At 39.8% G+C, this 23,148-nt stretch overlaps 1 protein-coding gene across 3 annotated transcripts in view; it reads left to right on the forward strand.

Annotated features, from left to right (window-relative positions):
* The window catches only part of LOC119508109 (synuclein alpha interacting protein), a 144,292-nt gene that overhangs the window by 71,941 nt on the left and 49,203 nt on the right, over positions 1-23,148 (forward strand). For all 3 annotated transcript variants that reach the window (XM_037801566.1, XM_037801564.1, XM_037801567.1), the window contains 2 exons: positions 546-648; positions 14,498-14,570. In XM_037801566.1, coding sequence (XP_037657494.1) covers positions 592-648; positions 14,498-14,570 — 130 coding nt within the window. In that variant the 5' untranslated portion in view covers positions 546-591. The remainder of the gene's footprint in view (positions 1-545; positions 649-14,497; positions 14,571-23,148) is intronic.

Below are 23,148 nucleotides of genomic sequence, written 5' to 3' on the forward strand. Positions count from 1 at the left end.
AGTGAGGCACTGTGAACTGAGGTTGTATCATAAATTCTGAAATGCCCATGATTGTTGGCTGGTTGAGATCTGTCTTGTATTATTATTGTGGCGGTACAATAGTCAATGCTCTTGTGTAGCAGCTAAGGACAAGCCCATGCTAAACATTTGAATATGGTTTTCCTAAGGTTTCCAGGATGGTTCTCCATCCCCAAAGCCCCTACTTTGAACCAGAATGTGGTTAGTGCTGAGTGTGACCTAATCATGATCATAGGAAAAGATTCTGACCTGAGCTATTATTTCTGGTGAAGGCAATGAAACATAAATCAAGTAAAACAAAAGACCTTGGGTGCTTGCTGGGGAGCCATTTGGAGACCCCTAAAGGAGCTGTGCCTCCTGCTCCTGGACACCCGGGTTGGGGATATTCCAAGAGAGAAAATGTGCTCAAGGGCAATACTAGCCCCCAATTGCCATTCTCATTTTATTTGTTTAAAAGTAGATTTTGTTGTTGTTGTTATTAAAAAACTCACCATTTTGCCTGTCTTTTCTGCTTCTGTCTTGCCCAGGAATTTATAAGTATTTGATCTGACTCAAAATGTTCAAAGAAGAATAATGGAAGCCCCTGAATATCTTGATTTGGATGAAATTGACTTCAGTGATGACATATCTGTAAGTATTTTTACTTACAAGCAATGCTTTCAGGCTATTCTGCCTTCAACTATGTTGGCCGCTTTCTCCTTTATAGTCCGTATTTTGCAAACTCTTCCAATTAAATCCAGAAATTGACAGCAGACATCCTGTGTGGCAGACAAAGTGCTCTGGGGTCTGCTGGACCACGAAGTGAATCCCACTTAATTGTCTGTGGTCTTGGGTGGGCAAAGCATTTAACCTTGCTGAGCCTCCCTCTCCTAATCTGTTTCAGTGTTGTCAAAATAATTCAATGAAGTAGATTTACAAAGTGCCTGCATATAGTAGACACCCTATAAATGTTAGTTCCCTTTATACGGCTGGCTCTGCTATAGCTAACGTCCCATAGGCTCCACAAGGAGGCAGACTGAAGGATGGCCAAATTGGCATTTATTAGTGGATGAACAGTCAAGGTAATCCTTCCAGTCACTGTAGGTATCAAAGCACAGGTTTGGCGCTTGTTGGGAATGATGAGGAAGAGTTATGCATTGATGAGGACTGGACTAGCTGACCTCTGAGGTCCTGCTTAATTCTGTGATGCTGTGGGCTTATGAGTCTCTTAGTCTCACAATACTCACAAACATCCTGCTGCTTCCAGGTTAACTTGTGGCTACTCTGAATGGCATGTACCTTGCTTAGAGCTGCATGTGGCTTATCCTGAGCCGTGCAGTCAATTCTGCCAGACCAGCGAACATGTTGACCTCTCGTGGCCCAGGCAAACTTTCAAAGTTTGCGGATTCTGAACCAAGCATGTTAACTTTTTGCCCAGGACTTCCAAGATCACAATTTGTGACCTGACCTTCCATTGATGTCTCGGGGCCTAGAGCTTTGGGCCACCAACAGGGAAATTGCCTCAAAAAGATGAGCTTACTTTAGCATGCCTTTGGCAGAAATTTTGCTCCCTAACTTGAAGTATAATATGCACATTGTATACAAGAATTGGATTACTAGGATGAGTCTGATGAATTACCTACTTCATCCAACTTTGGATTAGTCTGTCTTTGTAATAGGGAAATGTGAATTTAGCCTTTCCCTATTTCAGCTCCTGGGCAACTTTTTTTTTAATTAAATTCAATTTTATTGAGATATATTCACATACCACACAGTTGCCATGGTGTACTATCAACTGTTCACAGTACTGTCATATAGTTATGCCTTCATCACCCCAATCTATTTTTGACCCCTCTCCTTACACCAGAAAGAATCAGAATAAGAATAAGAAAAAAAAGTAAAAATAACACCCAAAGCATCGCCCCCATCCCACCCTATTTTTCTTTCAGTCTTTGTCCCCATTATTCTACTCATCCATCCATGCACTTGATAAAGGGAGTGCGATCCACAAGGTTTTCACAATCACACTGTCACCCCTTGTAAGCTACATTGTTTTACAATCTTCTTCAAGAGTCAAGGCTACTGGGTTGGAGTTTGGTAGTTTCAGGTATTTACTTCTAGCTACTCCAGTACATTAAAACCCAAAAATTGTTATCTATATAGTGTGTAAGAATGTCCACCAGACTCCACTTGAAATCTCTCAGCCACTGAAGCTTTATTTTGTTTCATTTTGCATCCCCCTTTTGGTCAAGAAGATGTTCTCAATCCCATGATGCCGGGTCCAGATTCATCCCCGGGAGTCATATCCTGCATTGCCAGGGAGATTTACACCCCTGAGAGTCAGGTCCCATGTAGGGAGAAAGGAAGCGAGATCACCCGCCAAGGTGGCTTAGTTAGAGAGAGAGGGCCACATCTGAGCAACAAAGAGGCACTCAGGGAGACTTTTAGGCACAATTATAAGCATTTCCCTGTTAGGCTGTGCTCTAAGAGCCAATTCTGAGTTTACACATTGTAGTTAATCTATATTGATGGAGCATTATAGTGTTTGCCTTGGTTTCTAGTGTACTTTACTCAAAATGCTGTCTAGAGGATCCATTTACCTCGTGGGGTGTCTCACAGCTTCACTCCTTGTAGTTGCTCAATATTCCATTGTATGTATACACCACATTTCACCATTCTGTTCCTCAGTCAGTGTACCCTTAGGCCATCTCTACCCCTTGCAAATCATGAACACTGTCCTGGGCAAATTTTATTGGGCCTCGTTAAGATGAAGCAAGCTTTGTGAGGTTAGTTTCTCCGTTCCCACAATGTCTGTCTGTCGGCTCTTTTGCCTGTCTCTCTTCTTTATCGTGATGCTTGATTTTAAAGTGTTCAGAGCTTGTGGTTCCTTTATGACCACTCCCTTTAATGTATATTCAGCTAAGTGGGGAAAAGCAAGGAGAGTGAACTATTGCTTGGGGAGGGAGGCCGCGAACAGGATGGAAGGGGCTGTAGAAAGGAAACATTGTGTTAAGATTAGGGGCTTGGTGGTAGCTCTCTGAGCTTTAATAATGTGTTTTAAGAGTATAGGCTTTAAAGGCAGACAGACCTGGGCTTGTACTTTGTTGTGACATTTGCTGGCTGGATGATTTTGGGCATATTAACTTCACCTCTCTGTGATACCCGCCAGACATGTTTAGAGGATTGAGTGAATTAATATGTGAAATGCTTAGCATGGCACATAATAAGTTGCTCTTAAAAATGGTAGCTTTTGTTATGATTTAAATGAATATTACAATAATATTTATATAACCGTTGGTGAAGAAAGGACTCTAGAGAAAAGGCCAGGCATGATGTCAAGACATTTTTTTCTTTTAATACAACATAGCATTTGTATTTTCAGAGGAATCATCTGGCAGCAGCCCATAATTTTGATGAATTAAGAATCTCCACTTGAACGATAAAATATGTTAAGCAATAATTGAAGATGTTTAGCAAATTGAGATGGAGGACTGTGCAATAGTTGAGTATCTGTAACTTAACCACTCTGAAACTAAATAAAGATATCCATCTGTAATCATGTAACTGCACTCAAAACTTTCTCCTAAGTATGTTTCTATTGTTTGGTCTGTAACCTACATTTCAACCTAAATCTGGAGGGGAAAGCTGAAATTGCATAGCATTGTTGAAATAATAATAGCTAACATTTTTTAAGCACTTCTTACAGGACAGGCCTTGTGGTGAGTATTATTTACATGCTTTAATCTCCATCTTCACAACAGTCCTACAAAGAAGGTACTATGATTATCTTCATTTTACAATTGAGGAAACTGAAGCACAGAGATGTTAAGAAACCTGTCTGGGATCACCAGCTAATTAGGAGCCCTCTGTCTCCAGAGGCACAACATGTGACTGCCTCTCCAAGATGAAATATAATCTGTTTCAGTGGTTCTCAAGATGAGGTGATTTTGCACCACACCCCTTGGGACATTTGACAATAACTGAGGAAATTTTTGGTTTCACCAATGGGAAACTGCTACTGGTGTCTAGTGGTACCTCTTAGCCAGGGATGCCACAAAACATCCTACAATGCATAGGACAATCCCCTACAACAAAGAATTATCTTGTCCAAAATGTCCATAGTACCATGATGAGAAATTGTGCTGTATTTCAATTTCAAGCCACTTGAAACTAAAGAAGACTTACTTTGACTGGCAACCTCTGTGACGTGGTAGATTACCATCATTCAGTCTGATCCATGTTCAACCTTAAACATGTTAGAAACATTTTGTTTTTGAATAATGATATCATGGGGAAAGAAGCTGAAATAACCTTTTCAATATTGAAATGACTGTTCTCATCCTGTTAAGGTAAAGTAGGAGAAATGAATGTTGCAACTGCTTTTAAGGCTAAATGGAGATTATTCAGATGCTAAACTTGAAAAATGAACGTGTTTTCACTAGCGTAAAAGGAAATGTAACCTTCCATAAGCATACCTGTGTTTTTAGGGTTCCATAATCTCCATCTCTGACAGCCTTAAAGCCTTTTTCCTGATTAAGTGTGGGGGAGGGGGGAGGCAGTGTACACTACATTTGAAAAGATATTTTCAAAGAAGATGCCCTAGTTTAAAACTCCCCTTCATATCCTCCACCTGTAGCCCTATATGCAATCTAGGCTTTTCTGTTTCATGGTTTTTCCTTCTGGTTATGTACCTACTTTTTGTTGTAATTAAAACACAAGCTGTGTATTGATACAAAAAATAACCAGAACTTTCTTTCCTTTACCTAATGAGACAAAACACAGAAGGCAGTCAAATTAATTTGAAGTTTTCCAGACTCCAAATAATGTGCATCTTTTGCAAAAGACAGAGTTTAAACTATACATTCTTGTAACCCTGCCCTCAAAAAGGCAGGACATTGTGCAATAATTGTATATCTGTGAGGAAGAGATGATGACACACATAAACACAAAGGGTCCAAGTAAGGATTCTCTGTCACTGCAAATGGGTCTACAGATTTGTTTCTTTATCCCTTTGGGAGTCAGATTGCTCTATCTTAAAACTAAAGCAAAAACAAAACAAAAACCCTCTGGAATACTGTTTTACACAGGGTAATGAGAAAGCATGCTGTGTTTCTTATTTTAAGAGAAACCACTTTACTGTTCTCAAAAATAGAATTATAAACAGGGCTGATTACTTTGAATAAAGCAGAGGCTGAACTAGGGGTCTATTAAACAGTTTCACTCAGACTTACTATTCACCAGATGCTGACTATGCCCTGCACCACACTGAACCCTTCAAGGCAGTTGTCTTGTTTATGCTTCACATCAACTCTATCAATCATCCTCTGTTTGGCAGATGAGAACATTGAGGCTTAGAAGAAGAATTTCTGGACCAGTCACCTCACCCATCAGTATCCCACAGTCAGAAGCAATTCAAATCCCTTTTTCAAGTAAGGGTGTATGTTTTCCATTATAAATAAATTAACTAAAACAAAAAAAAACTTTAACAAATCTCTTAATTTTATTGTGCCTCAACTTTTCCATCCATAAAATGATAGTAATCACCTCTACCTATTGCCCTGGATTTTATGAAGAAAAAGTGAGAATTTATGTATACCTATGTATGTGTATATGTGCATATGTATATATACACATATGCACACACATCACATGTAAATAGATGTACATGCATGTACACACATGCATATTCATACACTGTTGGGAACTGAATCATGTTCTCCACAAAAGGCGTGTACAAATCCCAACCCCTGGTCCTGTGGGTGTGAACCCATTTGTAGTTAGGATCAAGGATCCAGGCAGCCAGCCCCAGACTGCCACAATTTTATTGCCTTGCTGACAACAGCTTCAATTTTGGATTTCTCCTAGTCTCAAAACCATGAGCCAATAAATCCCCATATATTTACACTAGCCTATTGGATAGTATTGGTTTAGCAGCTGGGAAACTAAGACATATGCATACATACATATACAAGTAAACACACATACATATATACACATATATATACATATAGGTACACACACATACACATACATATGCACACACACAAAAATAGAAGTAAGTGAAATATATTGTTCTTCTGCATGGGAATTGTTGTTGCCTTTCTGTATCACTCTGACAACAATTGCTTTTAAATTAGATAATCTATTTTTGTGAGTCAGAGAAAATCATGTGAAATCAAGATAAATAAGTGTCCTTCCACTCTACCATCCCTTTGACCCAAGCCCTTGCCACCTAATTATAGCACAAAATGTGAATTCATTTTCCTAAGGTGTCTGACCCACCATCTAGTAGAAAACTAAATTATGATGGCACATGAATCTCACTTTCAGTGAGTTTTCACATTTTTTCACCCCATGAATTGGGCATCATCTTCACTAAAACATCTGACACCCCCCCTTCTGTTTTGTGTGCACCACTGTTCCAGTTTGCTAATGCTGCCATTATGCAAAATACCAGCAATGGATTGGCTTTTGTAAAGGGGGTTTATTTGGTTACAAAGTTACAGTCTTAATGCCATAAAGTGTCCAAGGTAAGGCATCAACAATCAGGTACCTTCACTGGAGGATGGCCACTGGCGTCCGGAAAACCTCTGTTAGCTGGGAAGGCACATTGCTGGCATCCACTTGCTCCCAGGTTGCATTTCGAAATGTCGTTCTTCAAAATGTTGCTTTTGGGGCATTGTGTCCTCTCTTAGCTGCAGCTCCTTTTCAAAATGTCACTCTCAGTTGCTCTCTGGTCCTCTGTCTGTGAACTTCTTCATAGGACTCCAGTGATCCAATTAACACCCACCCTGAATGAGCAGGATACCACCTTCATGGAAATTATCCAATCAAACATTTCACTGACAGTTGCTTGAGTCACATCTTCATGGAAACACTCAATCAAAGAATTCCAATCTTATCAACACTAATACATCTGCCTCCACAAGACTGTATCAAAGATCGTGGCTTTTTCTGGAGGCTATAATATACACAAACTGGTACAACCATCTTTTACTCAACTCAGTCTGATGCCACTACTCCAGATTTAGTCGCATTTTGACAAAGAGCCATTTCATGGCAGTGGGAGACTCAGCAGTGGTAGGCATTGAAGAAGGAGGATGTAAAATACAAATGTCCTGCATTTTATTAAATGGGCCAGAGCATTGGATTGGAAGGGGTAAAGAATACATCCTTGGGCCTGATACTAGGTGTGAATAGAGGATAAAGATATTCAAGGTGCCAAGAATCTGGCCTGCCCCTCCCTAGCAAGGATCCACCAGAGTAAAATGAATCCTGCTACACTGGCTTCAGCTCCTCCTAGGTGACCGAGATGTTCACATGGCCCCTGGCTGCCTCAGTCCCTTCATTGCCATCCACACTGATCAGCCCTGCTCTCCGTTGCAGTTGGCATGGTGTTTACATGTATTAAAATTTTCCTTAGTGCTTCTTGACATGATCTAGTTTCAACTGTTCAAAATCCCCCACCTATTCTTTTTGCAATGTCCTGTATTCGTGTCTAAGTGACCTCTCATTCCTCCCTTCTCCAGTCCCATGTTATTCAAAACCTCATACCCTGCTGTAACATCATATGCCATATGTGTTATCTTGTTTCTCTAACATCTGCCAGGAGAGGAGTTAGGAAAAATATAATTCAGGAAAGAGGAATTGTGTGTTGATGTCCATAGCTCATATTAGAACCCAGGATTAGAACCCAGGTCCCCAGACTCCAGATCTCGGTCTGGACATCTCTGCCTTAGAAAGCAGAAAACAACCTTACCCCGTGGATTCCTCTGTGTTGTGGATAGAGTGATTCCCAAGAAGAATGTGCAAATGGCCAAACTTTTTTATTTGTTCTTCTCTTGCTCTGTAGATAGCCTTAGACATTCTTGTCTTCTCTGGTAATCATGGTAGTTGTTAGTCTGAGTATACAGGTAATTAACAAACTTTGCCTTTTAAGCACAATTACCTTTTGTATCAATCCATTCAACAAGCATTCATAAAACACTTACAGAGTTCCAGGCATAGTGCTAGACTTCGGGAGAATAATACAGACTAGGTCTCTGCCCTTATAGAATTTAAGGTATGCTATAATAACAATTAAGCATGTATTAAATTTCCTGGTGGTTTAAATTTAAATATAAGACTAAACTCCATTCTTAATCAACTTATTTATTTTGGTGGTAATTGATTATTGGCTCGCAATTGAAATTAGGCCATTATTGGAGTTGAAAAAGTTTTACTGCAGACTACCAGCCCCACCGAAAGATAAATTTCTCTTGTAATTTTTTAGAATTTGTAAATTTTGCCTCAATAGTTATCATTCCTATCACTTTGTTTTTAAATGTTTAATCTCCACTTCTCAGAGTAGAAGATCATTTAGTACTGTGGGTTCTGAATTTTAGCAGCTCACTACCAGTGTGGACTTTCATCTTTTGGCTGACTCCACATGGAGTAGTTCCTGATGCTCTCTTAAATTGTCAAAAAAAGTTACTGAGTTTTCCCAAATACCAACAACAGGCAGTGTCTTAGCATGAAGGAATTTATTATTAATTAAAAAAAAAAAAACTTCTTAGAAGATATGATGAAAACAAGGAACAAGAGCAAAAATCAAATGCACTTGAAAATAGGATTATAACATTTTTCTGCAGTGGAGCTTAAATGGTAGAAAGAAATCTATTTAAAGTAGTCTAGGATGGCTGCATGAAAATGTTGCTCATCAGTGTCGGTACTATGTAGAGGTGATGGTTGACAATGTGGGGGTAGATAAGATCACCTGCGAAAACATGGAAGGTGGAAAGGGAAGAATGTTCTTAGGAAGGAACTGTGCCAAAGTATGTCCCATGTGGTGGAGAAAAAAGGAGGCCTCTAGCAAAGAAACTGGAAAGAAGTGGTCAGAGAGATAGTAGGAAACCCAAGGGAGCCAAAGAAGGAAAATTTAAAGAGAGGCAGTTGATGTTGACAAATTTTGTGTCTTGGTCATTATAAAAAAGGGATTGAAAAGTACCCACTAGATTTACCAGCTCAGAGCTCACTGGTGGCCATAATTAGGGCAGTGCCCACTGGGTGGTGGGGCAGATGCCGTGCTGTGGTGGCTGAAGGAATAAATGCCGAGGGAGGGCCTAGAGACAAGGATAGAGACCGTTCTTTCAAAAAGGATGGGTAGACTACAAAAGAAAGGCCTTGAATAGTCAGAGAGGCAGGTTTCTTGAGGGTGAGTGCTTGTTGACTTTTATAGGACCAGAGGAGAGCACTGATGTTGAGAGAGTGGTGGAAGAGAAGAGAAGAGAAGAGGGATGATGGCAGAGGAGGTGTCCTGCGGAGGTGGGAGAGGGGGAAAGCTGAGCACAAGGAGGGTTAGCAGTAAAAGGATGGACAGTTAGTACTATCCTGGATTGGAAGGGTGGGCCGTTAGAGAGGAGGTCAGAATTTTAGAAAAACGTTTTGTTTCTGACAAATTTCACTTCAGCTATATGTCATTGCTTCCATGCTTAGGTTTGCTTGGTACACATTATTGTTGTCTTATTTTTATTGCATGCCTGTTGAGGTGCCTACCCAAATTTTGGAAAGCTGTGTGAGAAATTATGAATTTCAGGACGGTTGTTTGGGCAACTGGCTTAACTGTTTCTTTTGGAAACCCAGTGAGACCTTAGTTGTTTAAAAGTCTCTAGCTTGAAAAGGTGCTTGGGATTTCAGTTATTTCGTTTTCTGTGGCTGATTACCACTTGAGTAATGTCTACTTGTTCACCTAATTGGCTCCAGTTTTCAGGAATAAGGGCCAAAGATTTTGAGCACTAAACAACATCTAGGGTGGTCAGAGATCCCCAAAGGCCTTAATGAAATCACACAGTGTTCTTATGAATCCCATGCACGGTCAAACTATTTTGAATGGCAGGGTGACAAAACTGACTGGTGCAGTCTGGGGTGTGTAGGATTGTCTCATGTCACATCAGCTAAGTTGCAGGGTCAGCCCTTGGCCACAGACTCTTTTGGGTGAGAAAAGAACAAGGAGAAGCCAAAAAATAACCTGCTGGGACAGGCTAAGCTATCTTTCCATTTCCTTCCACTCCTAGCATGACCCCTCTCTTCCCTCCTGATTAATTTTCACATCTTGATATAATGACCTTAAAATCATGGCAGGAATGAAGATGAGGAGGAAAGGGAAGTGGGGCACACATAGCGTTACAGGGTAGAGAGAAGACAAAACCACTTAATAACAGTTTACAGTTTGCAAAATGGCTTTGCCTACATTATCTCATGTAAATATATGTTATATGGATAAGGAAACTGAGGCCCAGAGATATTAAATGATTTATTTGCCCAGAACCACAGTATTAGTAAATGTCAGAGCTGGGATTTGAATCCACATCTTTGGCTTCAAATTCATGGTTCTTTATACAAAAGTATGAGCTATGAGCCAGACTGCTTATTAATTTTTGTAATTTAAATTTATCATTGCCAAAAGCAAATTTTCCTTTGCTTAGATGAAATGTCATGTGACAGATTCTGCGATGGATGTATACCTAAGATAAGGAAGTAATATAGAGCATTGCATCTCAAATTTTAGTGTGCGTCAGAATCACCTGGGTGGCTTGTGAAAGAACAAATTGCTGAGCCCCATTCTCAGAGTTTCTGATTCAGTAGGTCTAGGATAGTGTCTAAGAATTTTAATTATTAACGAGTTTCTAGTGGTGTTGATGCCACTGGCCTGGAGACCACACTTTGAGAACTGGCATTCCTTCCATCCAGGAGGGTCGGAGAGGATATTGTAGACATGATACTCAGGGAAAGTTTGAAGAATTAAAAGGAATTTGCCTAGTGGAATGGGTGGGATGTCATTCCAGGTAGGTGGAATAGCATGCAGAAAGATATAGATGAGTAAAACAGTAGGTAGAGGATCCACAAGAAATGTGGTATTCCAGCCATATCAAAAGAGAACTGGGCAACAGCAAGAAATGGGGCTTAATTCATGGAAAGCCTCACGTGCTATATGCTAAGGCGTGCTAAGCCTGCTAAGGCTGTGCAGAGCCTTTGAAGGATTTGGAACAGAGAAGCACCTTAGTCAAATTTGCGTTTTAAAAAGCTAATTAATTCCAGAGGGAGTATGGAGACTAGGAGGAAATTTCCACTTACCACCTAAATATGAAAGAGCACCTTTGCACATCTATAATATTATGCCAAGGGATTCTTCATATGTGTGTTACATCTTGGTATCTCAGTCAAACAGTTAAATCAGTCACTAACTGCCTCCCATGCATATATTCCAGTCAGAGATACCATCCTTGCCCTTAAGGCTGTGGGAGCCAACACTAACACAAAGGAAACAAAGAGGGATCCTATCAAGTGCAGAAAAGAGAATGGTCAGTAAGGGCTGAGGAAATTGGCCAGGGCTTCACAGAGAAGGCAGAATACAAGCTGGCCTTGAGGAACAGGGGTATTGGCATGGCTAGAGGAATGCATGGGGGCAGGAGGCAGAGTAAAGGAATAGAAGGGGAACCAAGCTTTGGATACACAGGAACATGGAAAAAGATGAAGCATCTGGTCAACTTAGGGCAGGGGCTGGCTCTTCTTGGGGTATGAGAGAAGAAAGGAAAAGAATCAAAAAGTCTACTTCCACGGAGAATAAGCTCTGGAAGATTTTTAGGAAAGAAATAAAGTAGGGCAACACAGAGATAGGAAACCTGAATGCTTCTCAACAAACTGCAGCAAGCCCCCCCACACACACACACACACTGATTACCCAAGAACAGTAGGAACCAAGGGAAGAGAATACAAAGGCTTGGGTGGGGGAAGAGGATGCATTAGACTTTGGTTCTGATGGGCCAAGATGATAGTAGTTACTGCCCTGGGAGCCGGCCATTGTCCTGGGAATGAGGTGGGCTCGCCATCTGAGGGCTGCTTGTAAAAGCCCAGCTGTCCAGTGAGCCAGGATGAAGTCCTGGGAAAACTTCCTCTTCCTCTCCCAGATGGTATTAACAATGCACTCTTGCAAATGACTTGCTGGGTCGTTTGCTAATTCTCAAATTTGCAAATACAGAAATGTTTTCGCATGTTGGTTGTGTCAATTCTGTGTTTCCTGGGCATCTCTTCACATCACAACTTATACAGCATTCCCTTAAGCTGTCTTCCATCCAAGGAGCAGTGTTTGTTTTCACTGAAACAAAATCACAAATTGCTTTTCTCTTGTCTTTATAAAGAATGGTGGATTTGTTCACAGTGTAGATTAGAGTCACTGCAAATTCAACATTCTATCACCTTTCTTAAATTATCCAAAACTTCAAGTATCTGGCTATACATCATCCTTTTCTTAGATTTCTGTACTTTTTATTTCCATTATCAGGAGCAGCACATGGCTTTTTTTTTTTTTCCCAAGTTCATTATCCCCCCCAAAATTAAAATGTATGTCCTCACAAGAGTGCTTACTGTATGATGAGCAGCAAAGCCACGTGGGATGTAGGTTTAAGGTCATGGGTGGGGCTCAGCTAGAAGAGTTCTACCTGTTCCTCAGTCCCCACACCAGCCAGGCAGCTGTGCTGTTCAAATTTAAACCTAATCAAATTAAAACATACTACACATTGTGGACATTTAAAGTCACATAGAAGGAGTTAAAGCTACAGCTAACAAATGGGTGGAGATTCTGACATGACTGACTTGGGGGTGGGGGGTGGTAGTTAGGATGCGTATGCCTAGAATGCAGATAGCAGCTCACACAGTTTAATCAAATATATATCATTAAGCCAGTGAGCAAACCTTATTGAGTTTATCATTAATTATGATTAAACACAATCAATCTTAAATTGCCTCTTTCTCCAAAATTTTGCCTTGGAAAAAAAGGAAAAATAGAGGGGTGAGACTTTCTGAAGGGTATTTCATGGGGCATATGGCAACTGAAAACAAAAGACCCAATTTTAGTCGAATTACAGACTATGTAATTATTTAACCTGTACCAGCTGGTCTCAAGAAGCTCCCAGGATTCCTTAGAGAGCTTGAACTAGGCCAAAAACATAGGTATCTTATTAATAATAAGAAGAAAAATGCTTTCTGTGCCTGTGTTACCTCTGACCCCCAAGGAACATAACATATAAGGGAAAGAAACCATTTTTGGTTTAAGTGGCATCCTTCCCTCCGAGTATATGAGTGGATTTGCTAACACACCTGTAGTCTCTGAGGAATGTTCAACAGAAACAGGATGCTATTGCATCAGACAGGTAAGAGTAATTTCTCTAATTGGTCATTTGAGATTTCATTTTTCACTTGGAAATACTTGAAATTTAATTTGTTTGTGACATGCAATTGGCAAACCGACAATAGCTACAACAACACCTCCCTGTGCCTTGTGATCTGATATCTGTGGGAAGCTCTGATGGGTTTCAGTGTAGATGCTTTGCTTCATTCATCAACATCAAGCCAACTAAAGTACCCTTCTTGTTGAAAAATGTGTCCCTAATTACACGTTCCTCACTTGCAATGCTAGAATAATCCTAATGAGTTTCCCTGATCTTTCTTTTTTAGATTAAATGTTTTCTCTCAACCCCCCAAAAATTATGTAACAGTGAAGCAATTCAGACATGTATTCATTTATATTAAGAACTTTGGTGTTAGAAGTACAGAGCAAACTATTTTTAGGAAGCTGTATTTTATGAATTAAATTATGAGTGTGATTGAAGATAGTCCCTGACTTGGCCTTTGATTAAAGAAAGAGCTCATCTTATTTATTTTTCTTTTTAAAAAAAGAAAACCTTCCCTAAAGATAGATTGGCACAAACATAGGTCCCCAGAAATCATAGCTATTGATTTTACATTTGTTGTAGCTTTTCTCAGTTTATGCCCCCAATGTCATAATTTGTTATCCTGATAGCGGGCTCCTGAGTTGGTGCTGGGACTGAGCCTAGAAGGTGGTTTCTTTCATTTCAGACTAATCTGGATGCAAAACAGATGAGCTTTTCATCTTAACTGCATTCGTATGAGTTTTTACAACATTACTGTGGTCTTTCCCATAAAGCTTGTAGATGGTGGCAAGTGGCTACATTGGAGTCTTTTGCATAGTCCAATCAGCATTGGCTCAGATACGTCTCTCAATTGCCCCTGGATATTTCAGGAAGCTGGATGCTCCTCCATTAGCCTTTCTAATCATAGAATGACTTAGGATTCTGAACGCAAATACTGTGACCATCTTGTGGAAATTCTCAGGGTCAGACAGTACTTCCATCTTCCACACATAGCAGAAGTGGTAGGGAATAGAATGTCTGCTGGCCACACTCCACCTTGTTTACTAAAGAAAGTCTTCCCAAGCCCTCTTTTTAATCTGCCTCTTCTTAGATGCTTGTGTAGAGCTTGTGGTGCTGTCTGATCACCAAGTAGTCCACTTAGGGAGATCACCAAGTGATCTAGGTGATTTAGGGAAAAGTTAGATAGGTTTTCTGGATGTTGCATTCAAGTGTTACAGCTTGTGTTTTGATTATCTGGACAAGTTGAGTGAATGTAATAACCTCATTTTAAATGATTATTTTATCCCATTCAGTACTCAGTCACATCACTCAAGACCATCCCAGAACTGTGCCGAAGATGTGATTCGCAAAACGAAGACAGATCAGGTAGGTTTCACTCCTTACCTCTCCTTCTTGTCCCGATTTAGAGCATGGACTCCTGGAAGCTGCTGGTCCTCGCACTGGTTGCTCCTGCTGTTTTCTTTTTCCTTTGTGGCTTCTCTGCTCACCCACCCACCCACAGAACCGCCCCCAAAAAACAGATGTTAGTTTATCCGCCAAAGGATAACAGGACTGGGAGGCCCTAATGAGGAATCGGCTGTATACAAATAAATGCAGGAGAGCATCTCAGCAACTCCAAACCACAGTATACGCAGCAATTTACTGAAAACCCGAGAAACCGTTGGTGACAAAACATAATGATGCCGGCGCCAATGAAAAAATGTTGGCTGCATTTACTACCCATATGGCAAGGACCAGCTTGGGGGATGGTGCTTTGCCAAACTCTGAAACTCTATCAGGGATGCAACATGATAGAATCTGTAATAAGGCATACTGTAACAGTTAAGATTAAAGCAAAGCTTTGGAGTTTAATAGTGTAAACTAAACAGAGAATTATGGCATATAGATGAAAACCAGCTGGTTGACCTTTTCTCCTTGCCCACCCCCACCCCTCCTCTGACAAAAAACGTACATTTAGGGTTGTTTTTCCCTCTGTAAATCAAATTAAGCCTCTCTGCTTTTCTCTCTGTGACTGGCAAAAATAAAAAAGGATATTGATGGGAATGATACCATGGTATTAAACTATGAAGTGATGTTTCTTATTTTTTCCAAATAACTACTTTAGATCATCACCATTAACCTTGCCAAAGCTGAACCTCCTCAGATAGTAACTAGAATCCTGAGAATCATGGGTGATAAAAGGGCTTGAGATAATCCTCAAATTATTTGTATCATATTTAAAAATAAATAGATGTGCCTTACCTTTACAGCTACTAGAAATCTAGGTCTCTCTGAGACTTTTACAAAGCTAACTTCTTTCCCCCGGATTGTTTGTTTTCTTTTGACATTTTGCTTAGATGAGATGGGAAAAAATAATTTGTCTTTCTAGTTTGTTTATCTCTGTTTTCCTGCGAGTGAAAGTAATACTTCAATGTTAGGATTAGTTCAAATAAAAGTTTTAATTTGCCTCCAATTTCATTCTATTTTTTATTTGAAAAACACTCTAGTTTCTATAGGGTGTAACAGAAGCATTTGGCCCTGAGGCTCGTAAAGATGTGTGTCTTTCAAAGGCATCGTCTATTTCGAAGTGGAGCCTCTGAGAGTCTATGGCAGGCATCTATACATAGCTCAGTGAAGAGGTGCCTGTGTCCGAGTCCAAGGACCTGGGATCCAGTTAGGGTTCAGCCATTTATCAGCTAAACAACTCTGAGCCTATGACTAATTAATTACTGTAAAATAAAGGAGAATCCTGTTCTGCTATGTCACCAGGTTGTCAGGATTAAAATTAGGTGATGTATCTGAAGGTACTTTGCAAAGATGAGATTTTCTTTTCTCTTTAAGTGAGGTTAGGAATGAGAGAGAAGAAATAATAACAGCAAACAGTTCAGCAGTGCTTAATGTACTAGATACTGTTTTAAGCACTTTATGTACATTGACCCAATTAATCCTGAAATCCCTGTGAGCTACTTATTATTATGTTCTTCATATTACAGATGAGCAAACTGAGGCACAGAGCAGAGCAGTTAAGTATCTTAACCCATACCACATGGCAAATTAAGTTACAGAACAGAGATTCAAAACCCAGGAAGTCTGCCTCTAGAGTCAGTCCTTTTTTCCATTATGTATACTGCCTCTCAGATAGCTGGATTCAGTGACAATAATTTCATTTTAGGACATTATCCTTTTAAAATGTTTAAAATCGGCATTTCCTTCATTGATTAGGAAGTGAACATCTTTTCTTTGTTAAATAGCTACTCTTGCTTATGAGCTGAGTGAATAAGCAGAAGCTTTTAAAAATAGTGTTTCCTACTCACTGGTTCATTCAGTTTTCTCCAGCTCTTATAACTTTTAGCCCCTTCCACAACACGTGAGGTTAGGCATTTCTAATGTGGTTGAGGAGGAGGCAAGTTTCAAGTTCAGATACGGTTAAACTTCACCTAGAGCAAATAGGCAGTGCTCAAGATAATCAGCAATAGTTAGACCTGACAGGAAATGGATGTATGAGGGCGAGACTCAGGCCTCATGGAATAGCACGTAGACCTCTAAATTAATTGACTGTTTAGAGTCTGGTAAACCTCTTTCTGATAGAACAAGAATGATTCTGGAATAAGGAACACATTTCTCTACACTATTGTCGTAGGCTTACTGTGGGCTCTTTGAAAAGACATCTCAATATGGTGAAATTTTCAGAGCCACTTCCCAAAAGAATTGAAGCATTCTCAGTCAGTTCTGTAGGAATCTAGATGTAGACTAAAACCCCCTGCCTTTCTTGCCCCAGCCGCCTAGGAGGCATTTGCTCCAGAAAGGCTGGCAAATTTCCATTTTCATGGTAATCTTTTCAAACAGATGGTTAAAGAGAAAAGTCCGCATCTTATTTTGGATAGGGCACCCTCTGACAAAACTTTTCCCACACCTATCATTTAGAATACACCCTGCCAAATAAAGACATTTCTCATTAATTCTAGAATGTTAAGCACTTTCTATTTTGTGTAGGTTGTCAAATATTAACATCCATCCTTTTATTAACAAGTCTTTGACCAGGTGTCCTCAGGCCCATTGGTTCTTCATTTTCTCATTCAATAAATATTTCTTGAGTGTTCTCTGTTTTAGGCACTGAGGACATAGTACAGAACCACATATACCAGGCCCTTGCCCTGCTTGTATGGAGCTTTCATTCTAGCGGGGTGACAAACAAAAAGCAAGCAAACAAATAAATAAATGAGATCATTTCCGATAGTGATAAGTGGTGAAATGAGGTAATGTGATCAAGGAACTTGTGGGAGTTGGGAGGGGCTGTGGGGGGCCAAGGGACATTAGGAGGACCGAGCCACGTGAATGCCGGGGGGAAAGTGCGATAGCAGAGGAGCTAGCAAGTGCAAAGCCCCTGAGCCACGAATGACCTTAGCATGTATGAGGAAGAAGCAGAAAACCAATGTAGCTGCAACACAGTGATCCAAGAGAAGAGAGGTAGGAGATGCGCTCAGGGAGGTGGGCAGGGCTAGATCCTATAGGGCCCCATTGGTCCTGGTATGGAGTTCAGATTTTATGCTAAATGCAGTAAAGTGAACACCAGCAGTATTACAATTTATCTAAAATTCTGTTACCTGGAAAGAAGCCTCAACATGTAGAATCACAACTCTCAGTAAGAGAAGGACCTTTAAAATCTAGTGAGAGAGAGAGAGCAAGTGAGAAAATGCAAATAATAAAGCAAAAATGGGTAAAATGTTTACAATTGATGGTTGTGGATAAATGGTATATGGGCATTGGTATTCTCTGTGCCATTTTTGTTTTTGCAACTATTCTATGAATTTATTTACAAGGGAAAGTTTAAAAATTATTTATAAACATCAGGTTTTTAAAAAGGAAAATAAATGTCATGTAGTTCAAAGCCCATGGGCACTCTGAAAGTGATCCTTATCATCCCAACCCTGGGGTTGTCCAGCCCACTCTTGATTACCTCAGGGACAGCAAGCTCAGTGTCTCAATAAGGCAGCCCATCTATAAAGGTGTATTTTTTTGTTCAGCCAAAATCTGCATCCCTCAAACTCCCACTCACGGATCCTGGTTTGTTCCTTGGAACCATAGAGAAGTAGTACAGTCCTTCCTCAGAAAAAGTGCTCACAGTGTTTGGAGGTAGCAGTCATTCTCGGTCTTGTCTTCTCCGGGTTAAAATTTCCCTCTGTTTTAAGTGTATCCTGCTTATTCTTCTTGCTGTCTTCTGGGATGTACTGTGGTCAGCCCCCCAGAACAGCCCCAGGATTTACCACATACCTTTCCTGCCCTCCCAAGTGGGCTACAAAGACAAGACTCTTGCCTGTCCTTTCTGCCTGTTTTCAGAGCACCCTGAGAGGAGTAGGAGTGTAAAACGGGCCCTGCTCATGACCCGTGGAAGTCACTCCTTGAGACATACAGCTCAGGGCTCATCGCAGTTCTGAACCCTAGGCCAGCTCCTAGATGGGCTCCGAGAATGGCAAAGGCAGGCTGTTGTCAGAGCTTTCACTAACACACTGATACTCAAATGTCCACCTTTTCATTTAAGCCGATGGCTTTGATCCCATTGAAATTTGTCGATTCCCCTGATGGGAATACTGTTTTAAATTTTTCTCCATCATCTACCATACAGTATGACTGGGCTTAATATTTATGTGAGAAATGAGCTTTTGAGAGGAAGGGAGTGTGAGGGCACTGGTGCTATTACAAGTACAGTGTAGGTGGGAGGGAGGTGAGAACTAGGAGTTCAAAGCCTGAGAATAAATTTTACCTGTGCTTGGTGCACAAGTGCTACTGATGTTTCTAAGTTTTTCTTAAGTGTTCATTGTACCAGGCATTTTGACAGGTCCTCTGTAAATAGCTTAATAATTGCAAAATAATTCTCTGAGGGAGGGCCATTATTATGCCCATTTTATTGATAAGAAACTGAGGCTCAGAGAGGGTAAATAATTTGCCTAAGGTCCTGGAACTAGCAAGTGGACTTTGAACCAGCCCTTCTGTTTCTAAGACCCCTATGAAGTTGAACCAACTGAGGAGTAATTTTAGTCCAAGGAACCATGTGTAGCTAGTAATATGGGACAATAATTAGAAAAAAGGGAATTAAGTGTGAAATACTTGCATCTAAAAACAAAAGTTATCTGTGAAAAGTTTGCATGTATTCTCTGCTTAAGCCCTGATAGTCATGTTGGAAAAGAGGACAGCACAAGCCAGTGAATTTTAATTCTTCTCTATGGTTTTCTCCAAATGTGGACTAAAAATAAGTTTTGTAGCCATATGGCATTCAAATCAAAGCATATTCAATTTCATTGATTTTGAGCTTTTTAAAATTAATTGGACATTCAAATACACATTTGTTTTAATTTACAGTCCTTTAAATGTTTTGTGATTCTTTCAAAATATGTATCTGCTTAGCTCATTGTATAATTTTCTCATCAAAGAAGGCAGATAAATACTAACGCAGCTTTGCTTCTGAGAACTTAGATGCAATGAGGTTAGAAAATTCAGTTACACAAGTAATATATGACCCTATGATATGTTTTGGAATAGATTCTGGAAGAATTTGAATACCTAATTATATAAAATTTGAATACCTAATTATATAAAATATTACTCATATGCAGTAGGTGAAGGAAGACCATACGTTTTTACTTAATGTCTGGGAAAGGTCATTTCAGATGTATACTTAAAAGCAATGCACAATTAACATATTTTTAGGCCCTGTGCATGCAAATTACGTGACAAACCCTGAACTTATGAAAATAAAAATATGGCATTCTAAGATTTTTAGGGATTTCAGCCAGCACCAAAAATAATAAAGCGTCATGAAATTTGTCTTGTAGACGCTGCTGGGACATAGCTGACATTCCAAATATAGAAACCTCCTGTTTTCAATTTTTATTAAGGTTAAATGCCAAAAGCATGAAGGAGAAGGTTGGTATGACAGCTCAAACAGAAGAGCCTGCTGATTAATCCATTTCACATGATGTCATATAAACTGGACTCCAAAGATTAGAGAAACACATTTTCTAAGATCTCAATCAAGAAAATGAACATTTTAACCTGATTCAGCAAAGAATCTGACATTAATGATAATAATCGTAACTTTTTTAACTACAGTGAAAATTTGGAAACAGTAAATATATAGATGAGAATGTCAAATATAGGAAACAATTATTTTATTTTTTAGCAAAATTATAATTTTAATTATAAAGGTAATATAATCCATTATAAAACAGAAAGTAAAAACTACAGTTAACTCTGTTACCCAAACAAAATTACTGTATTTTTTCCTCAAGGCATATTTTCTTGTATAGTTGTAATCATAACATGAGGACAGGGCATACTCCTAAAAGCAGAGTTGCCCCTCTGTCTAAAGGGAAATATCATCTGTGCATTTAATCCATTAACACTTTGCTTATATTTCTGAGAGAAAAGAGTGCAAATCAATGTGGGGAAAGATGGGAGCAGGTGATGATAGAAAAGTTGAAAATAAAACTCTGGTGGTATCGAAAGTAATGAAAGGGGCTGAAAGTAGTGGAATTTAAATACATTGCCTCTTTACCCCTCTGTTTACTTGAGTATCTCTTCCCTTTGCTTAACCATAGCTATAAGTGCCTCATCTGTGTGATTTATAAAAGGTCAATAGCCCTGTGGTAGAAAGTCAAGGACAAGATAGTATTAAAGGGAGAGAAAACTTAGGGAAAGAGACTTATAGTCTCTTCTCCCACGTTTTGACTTGTTTTTACTGGACTGGAAGAAGCATGTCTCCCACCCTCAGCACTGCTAGAGAAATCTCCTCTCAGTAGAAATGAATTCAAGGAAAACTGCAGTAAGGAAGGAAAAGACACCTGAAGTGCAGAGATAAGTGTAATTTGGGCAGAGAGGGGAAAATCTGAAGCACAAGGACAAAGAAAAAGGGACTGAAAAGCCAAGTGCCTTTCACCTTTGATGGCCGCATAGAGACTTGCTTCTCAGAAGTCTGGATCCTGTGATGAGGGAAAAGTGGTCTCTCTGCCCCATCTCCCCAGTCCACCACAGTAGTGTGGGTGTGTTTGGGGGTTAGGGAGAGGTTTGTTTCTGTTTGGGAGCTTCATATCGTCTCTGACAGCACCCCACTTCTTGCTGACAGCAGGTCCTTTCCTTTTTGTCTTCCAAACTTAAATAAGGGCTCTATCTTACCACTTAAAATGACCCCTCTTTTTCACATATTTCCTTTGCCATGACTCTTCCCTCAAAAGAAAAAAACACACAAAAAAGTCATTAAAGAATTTAAGTAATGAAAAATTAAAGGTAAAAAGCCAAACCCTCCATTTTCTTGGTCATAGTTTATTTTTTTATGGACCCTTAGCAATAGAAACAGAATCTTAGAATCTCATAGTTGAAGGATCCTCAGACAGGGTCAAGAGTCAAGACCCATCCATGGCAGCTGAGAGCTCAGGCCCTTGCATCTCAGTGTGGTCCGGGGACAGCCCCATCAGCACCACCTGGAAGCTTGTAAGAAAAGCAGACTCTCAGGCCTCACCCCAGACCCAGGAATCAGAATCTGTATTTTAGCAAGATCCCCAGGGAATTCATTTATGCACATTCAGATTTGAGAGACACTGACCTAGTTGTCCTAGATGCTAATCTGTTGTCCAACTTGAGGCACAGTGATCTTTTCAAACATGCAAATCTGATCAAGTCACCCCCTGCTCAAAACCAGACAATGCTCTCCCATTGTTATCTAGATAAACAATGGGAAACTCTATGCCTTCAAGACCTTAAATGATCTCTTCCTGGACTAACAAATGTCCTGGCATGCCACTCTCCCTGCTCTCTGCCTGCCAGTCAAGTCAAGGAACCGCCTTCAGTTCTTCAAATGTGCAGTGTTCCTTCGCATCTCAAGGTCTTACACATGGGACGTCCTTCCTTTTCTCCTCCAAGGTCACCTCCTTAGAGCCTTAAGCTTTACCTGACTCCCTAGACTAGCGCTGTCCAATAGAAATGTAATGTGAGGCACATATGTAATTAAAATTTTTTCTAGTAACCACATTTAAAAAAATAAGTATAAACAAACAGATGAGGTTAATTTAATAATGTATTTTATTTAACCCAAGAAGTCAAAAATATTATCATTTCCACATGTAGCACTAGCCACATTTCAGTGCTCAATAGCCACACATGGCTAGTGGCTCCTGTGTTGGACAGCGCAGCTCTAGATTATATCAGCACCTTGTACTTCATATTATTTCTTAGCACCCTATATATTTCCTCTTCTTTAAATATTCACAGTTAAAAAATATGAATAATGTGATATCGATTTAATGTCTGTTCTTCTAATAGACTAAGAACTCATTTGAGTGATTTTGTTCCTTATGTTATCTTCAGTGCCTCACACTGTACCTGGCACAGGGGAGCTGCTAAATATATACCTGAGGGAGGGAGGGAGGGAGGGAGGGATGGATAGCTGGATGAGCAGATGGGTGAAGAGGTGAAAGGAAACCGTGCTGCTCTGGGTTTTGTATCATAAATTATACGTGGGACAGCTGATACTGCTTCTTTTAATTTTGGTTTGACATCCTTATCTTTTTTTTTAATTAAATTCGATTTTATTGAGATAGATTCACATACCACACAATCATCTATGGTGTACAATCAACTGTTCACAGAACCATCATATAGTTATGCCTTCATCACCCCAATCTATTTTTGACCCCTTTCTTTACACAAGAAAGAATCAGAATAAGAAATAAAAGTGAAAAAGAACACTCAAATCACCCCCCCATCCCACCCTGTTTTCATTCAGTCTTTGACACCCTTATCTTTTAATTGTCTCCTCTTTCATCTGCATTCTTCCTCTCTATGGATTCATAACCTCATCATAAAAAATTCTCTAATTATTTCACATCTTATAAAACAAACAACCCCCCTCTGGCAGTTCCCACCCTATTTCTTTGGCCCCATTTAGAACCAAGCTTCTCTAAAGAGCTACGGA

The sequence above is a fragment of the Choloepus didactylus genome, chromosome 13 (genome assembly GCF_015220235.1).
Source record: "Choloepus didactylus isolate mChoDid1 chromosome 13, mChoDid1.pri, whole genome shotgun sequence".
Taxonomy (NCBI): Eukaryota; Metazoa; Chordata; class Mammalia; order Pilosa; family Megalonychidae; genus Choloepus; species Choloepus didactylus.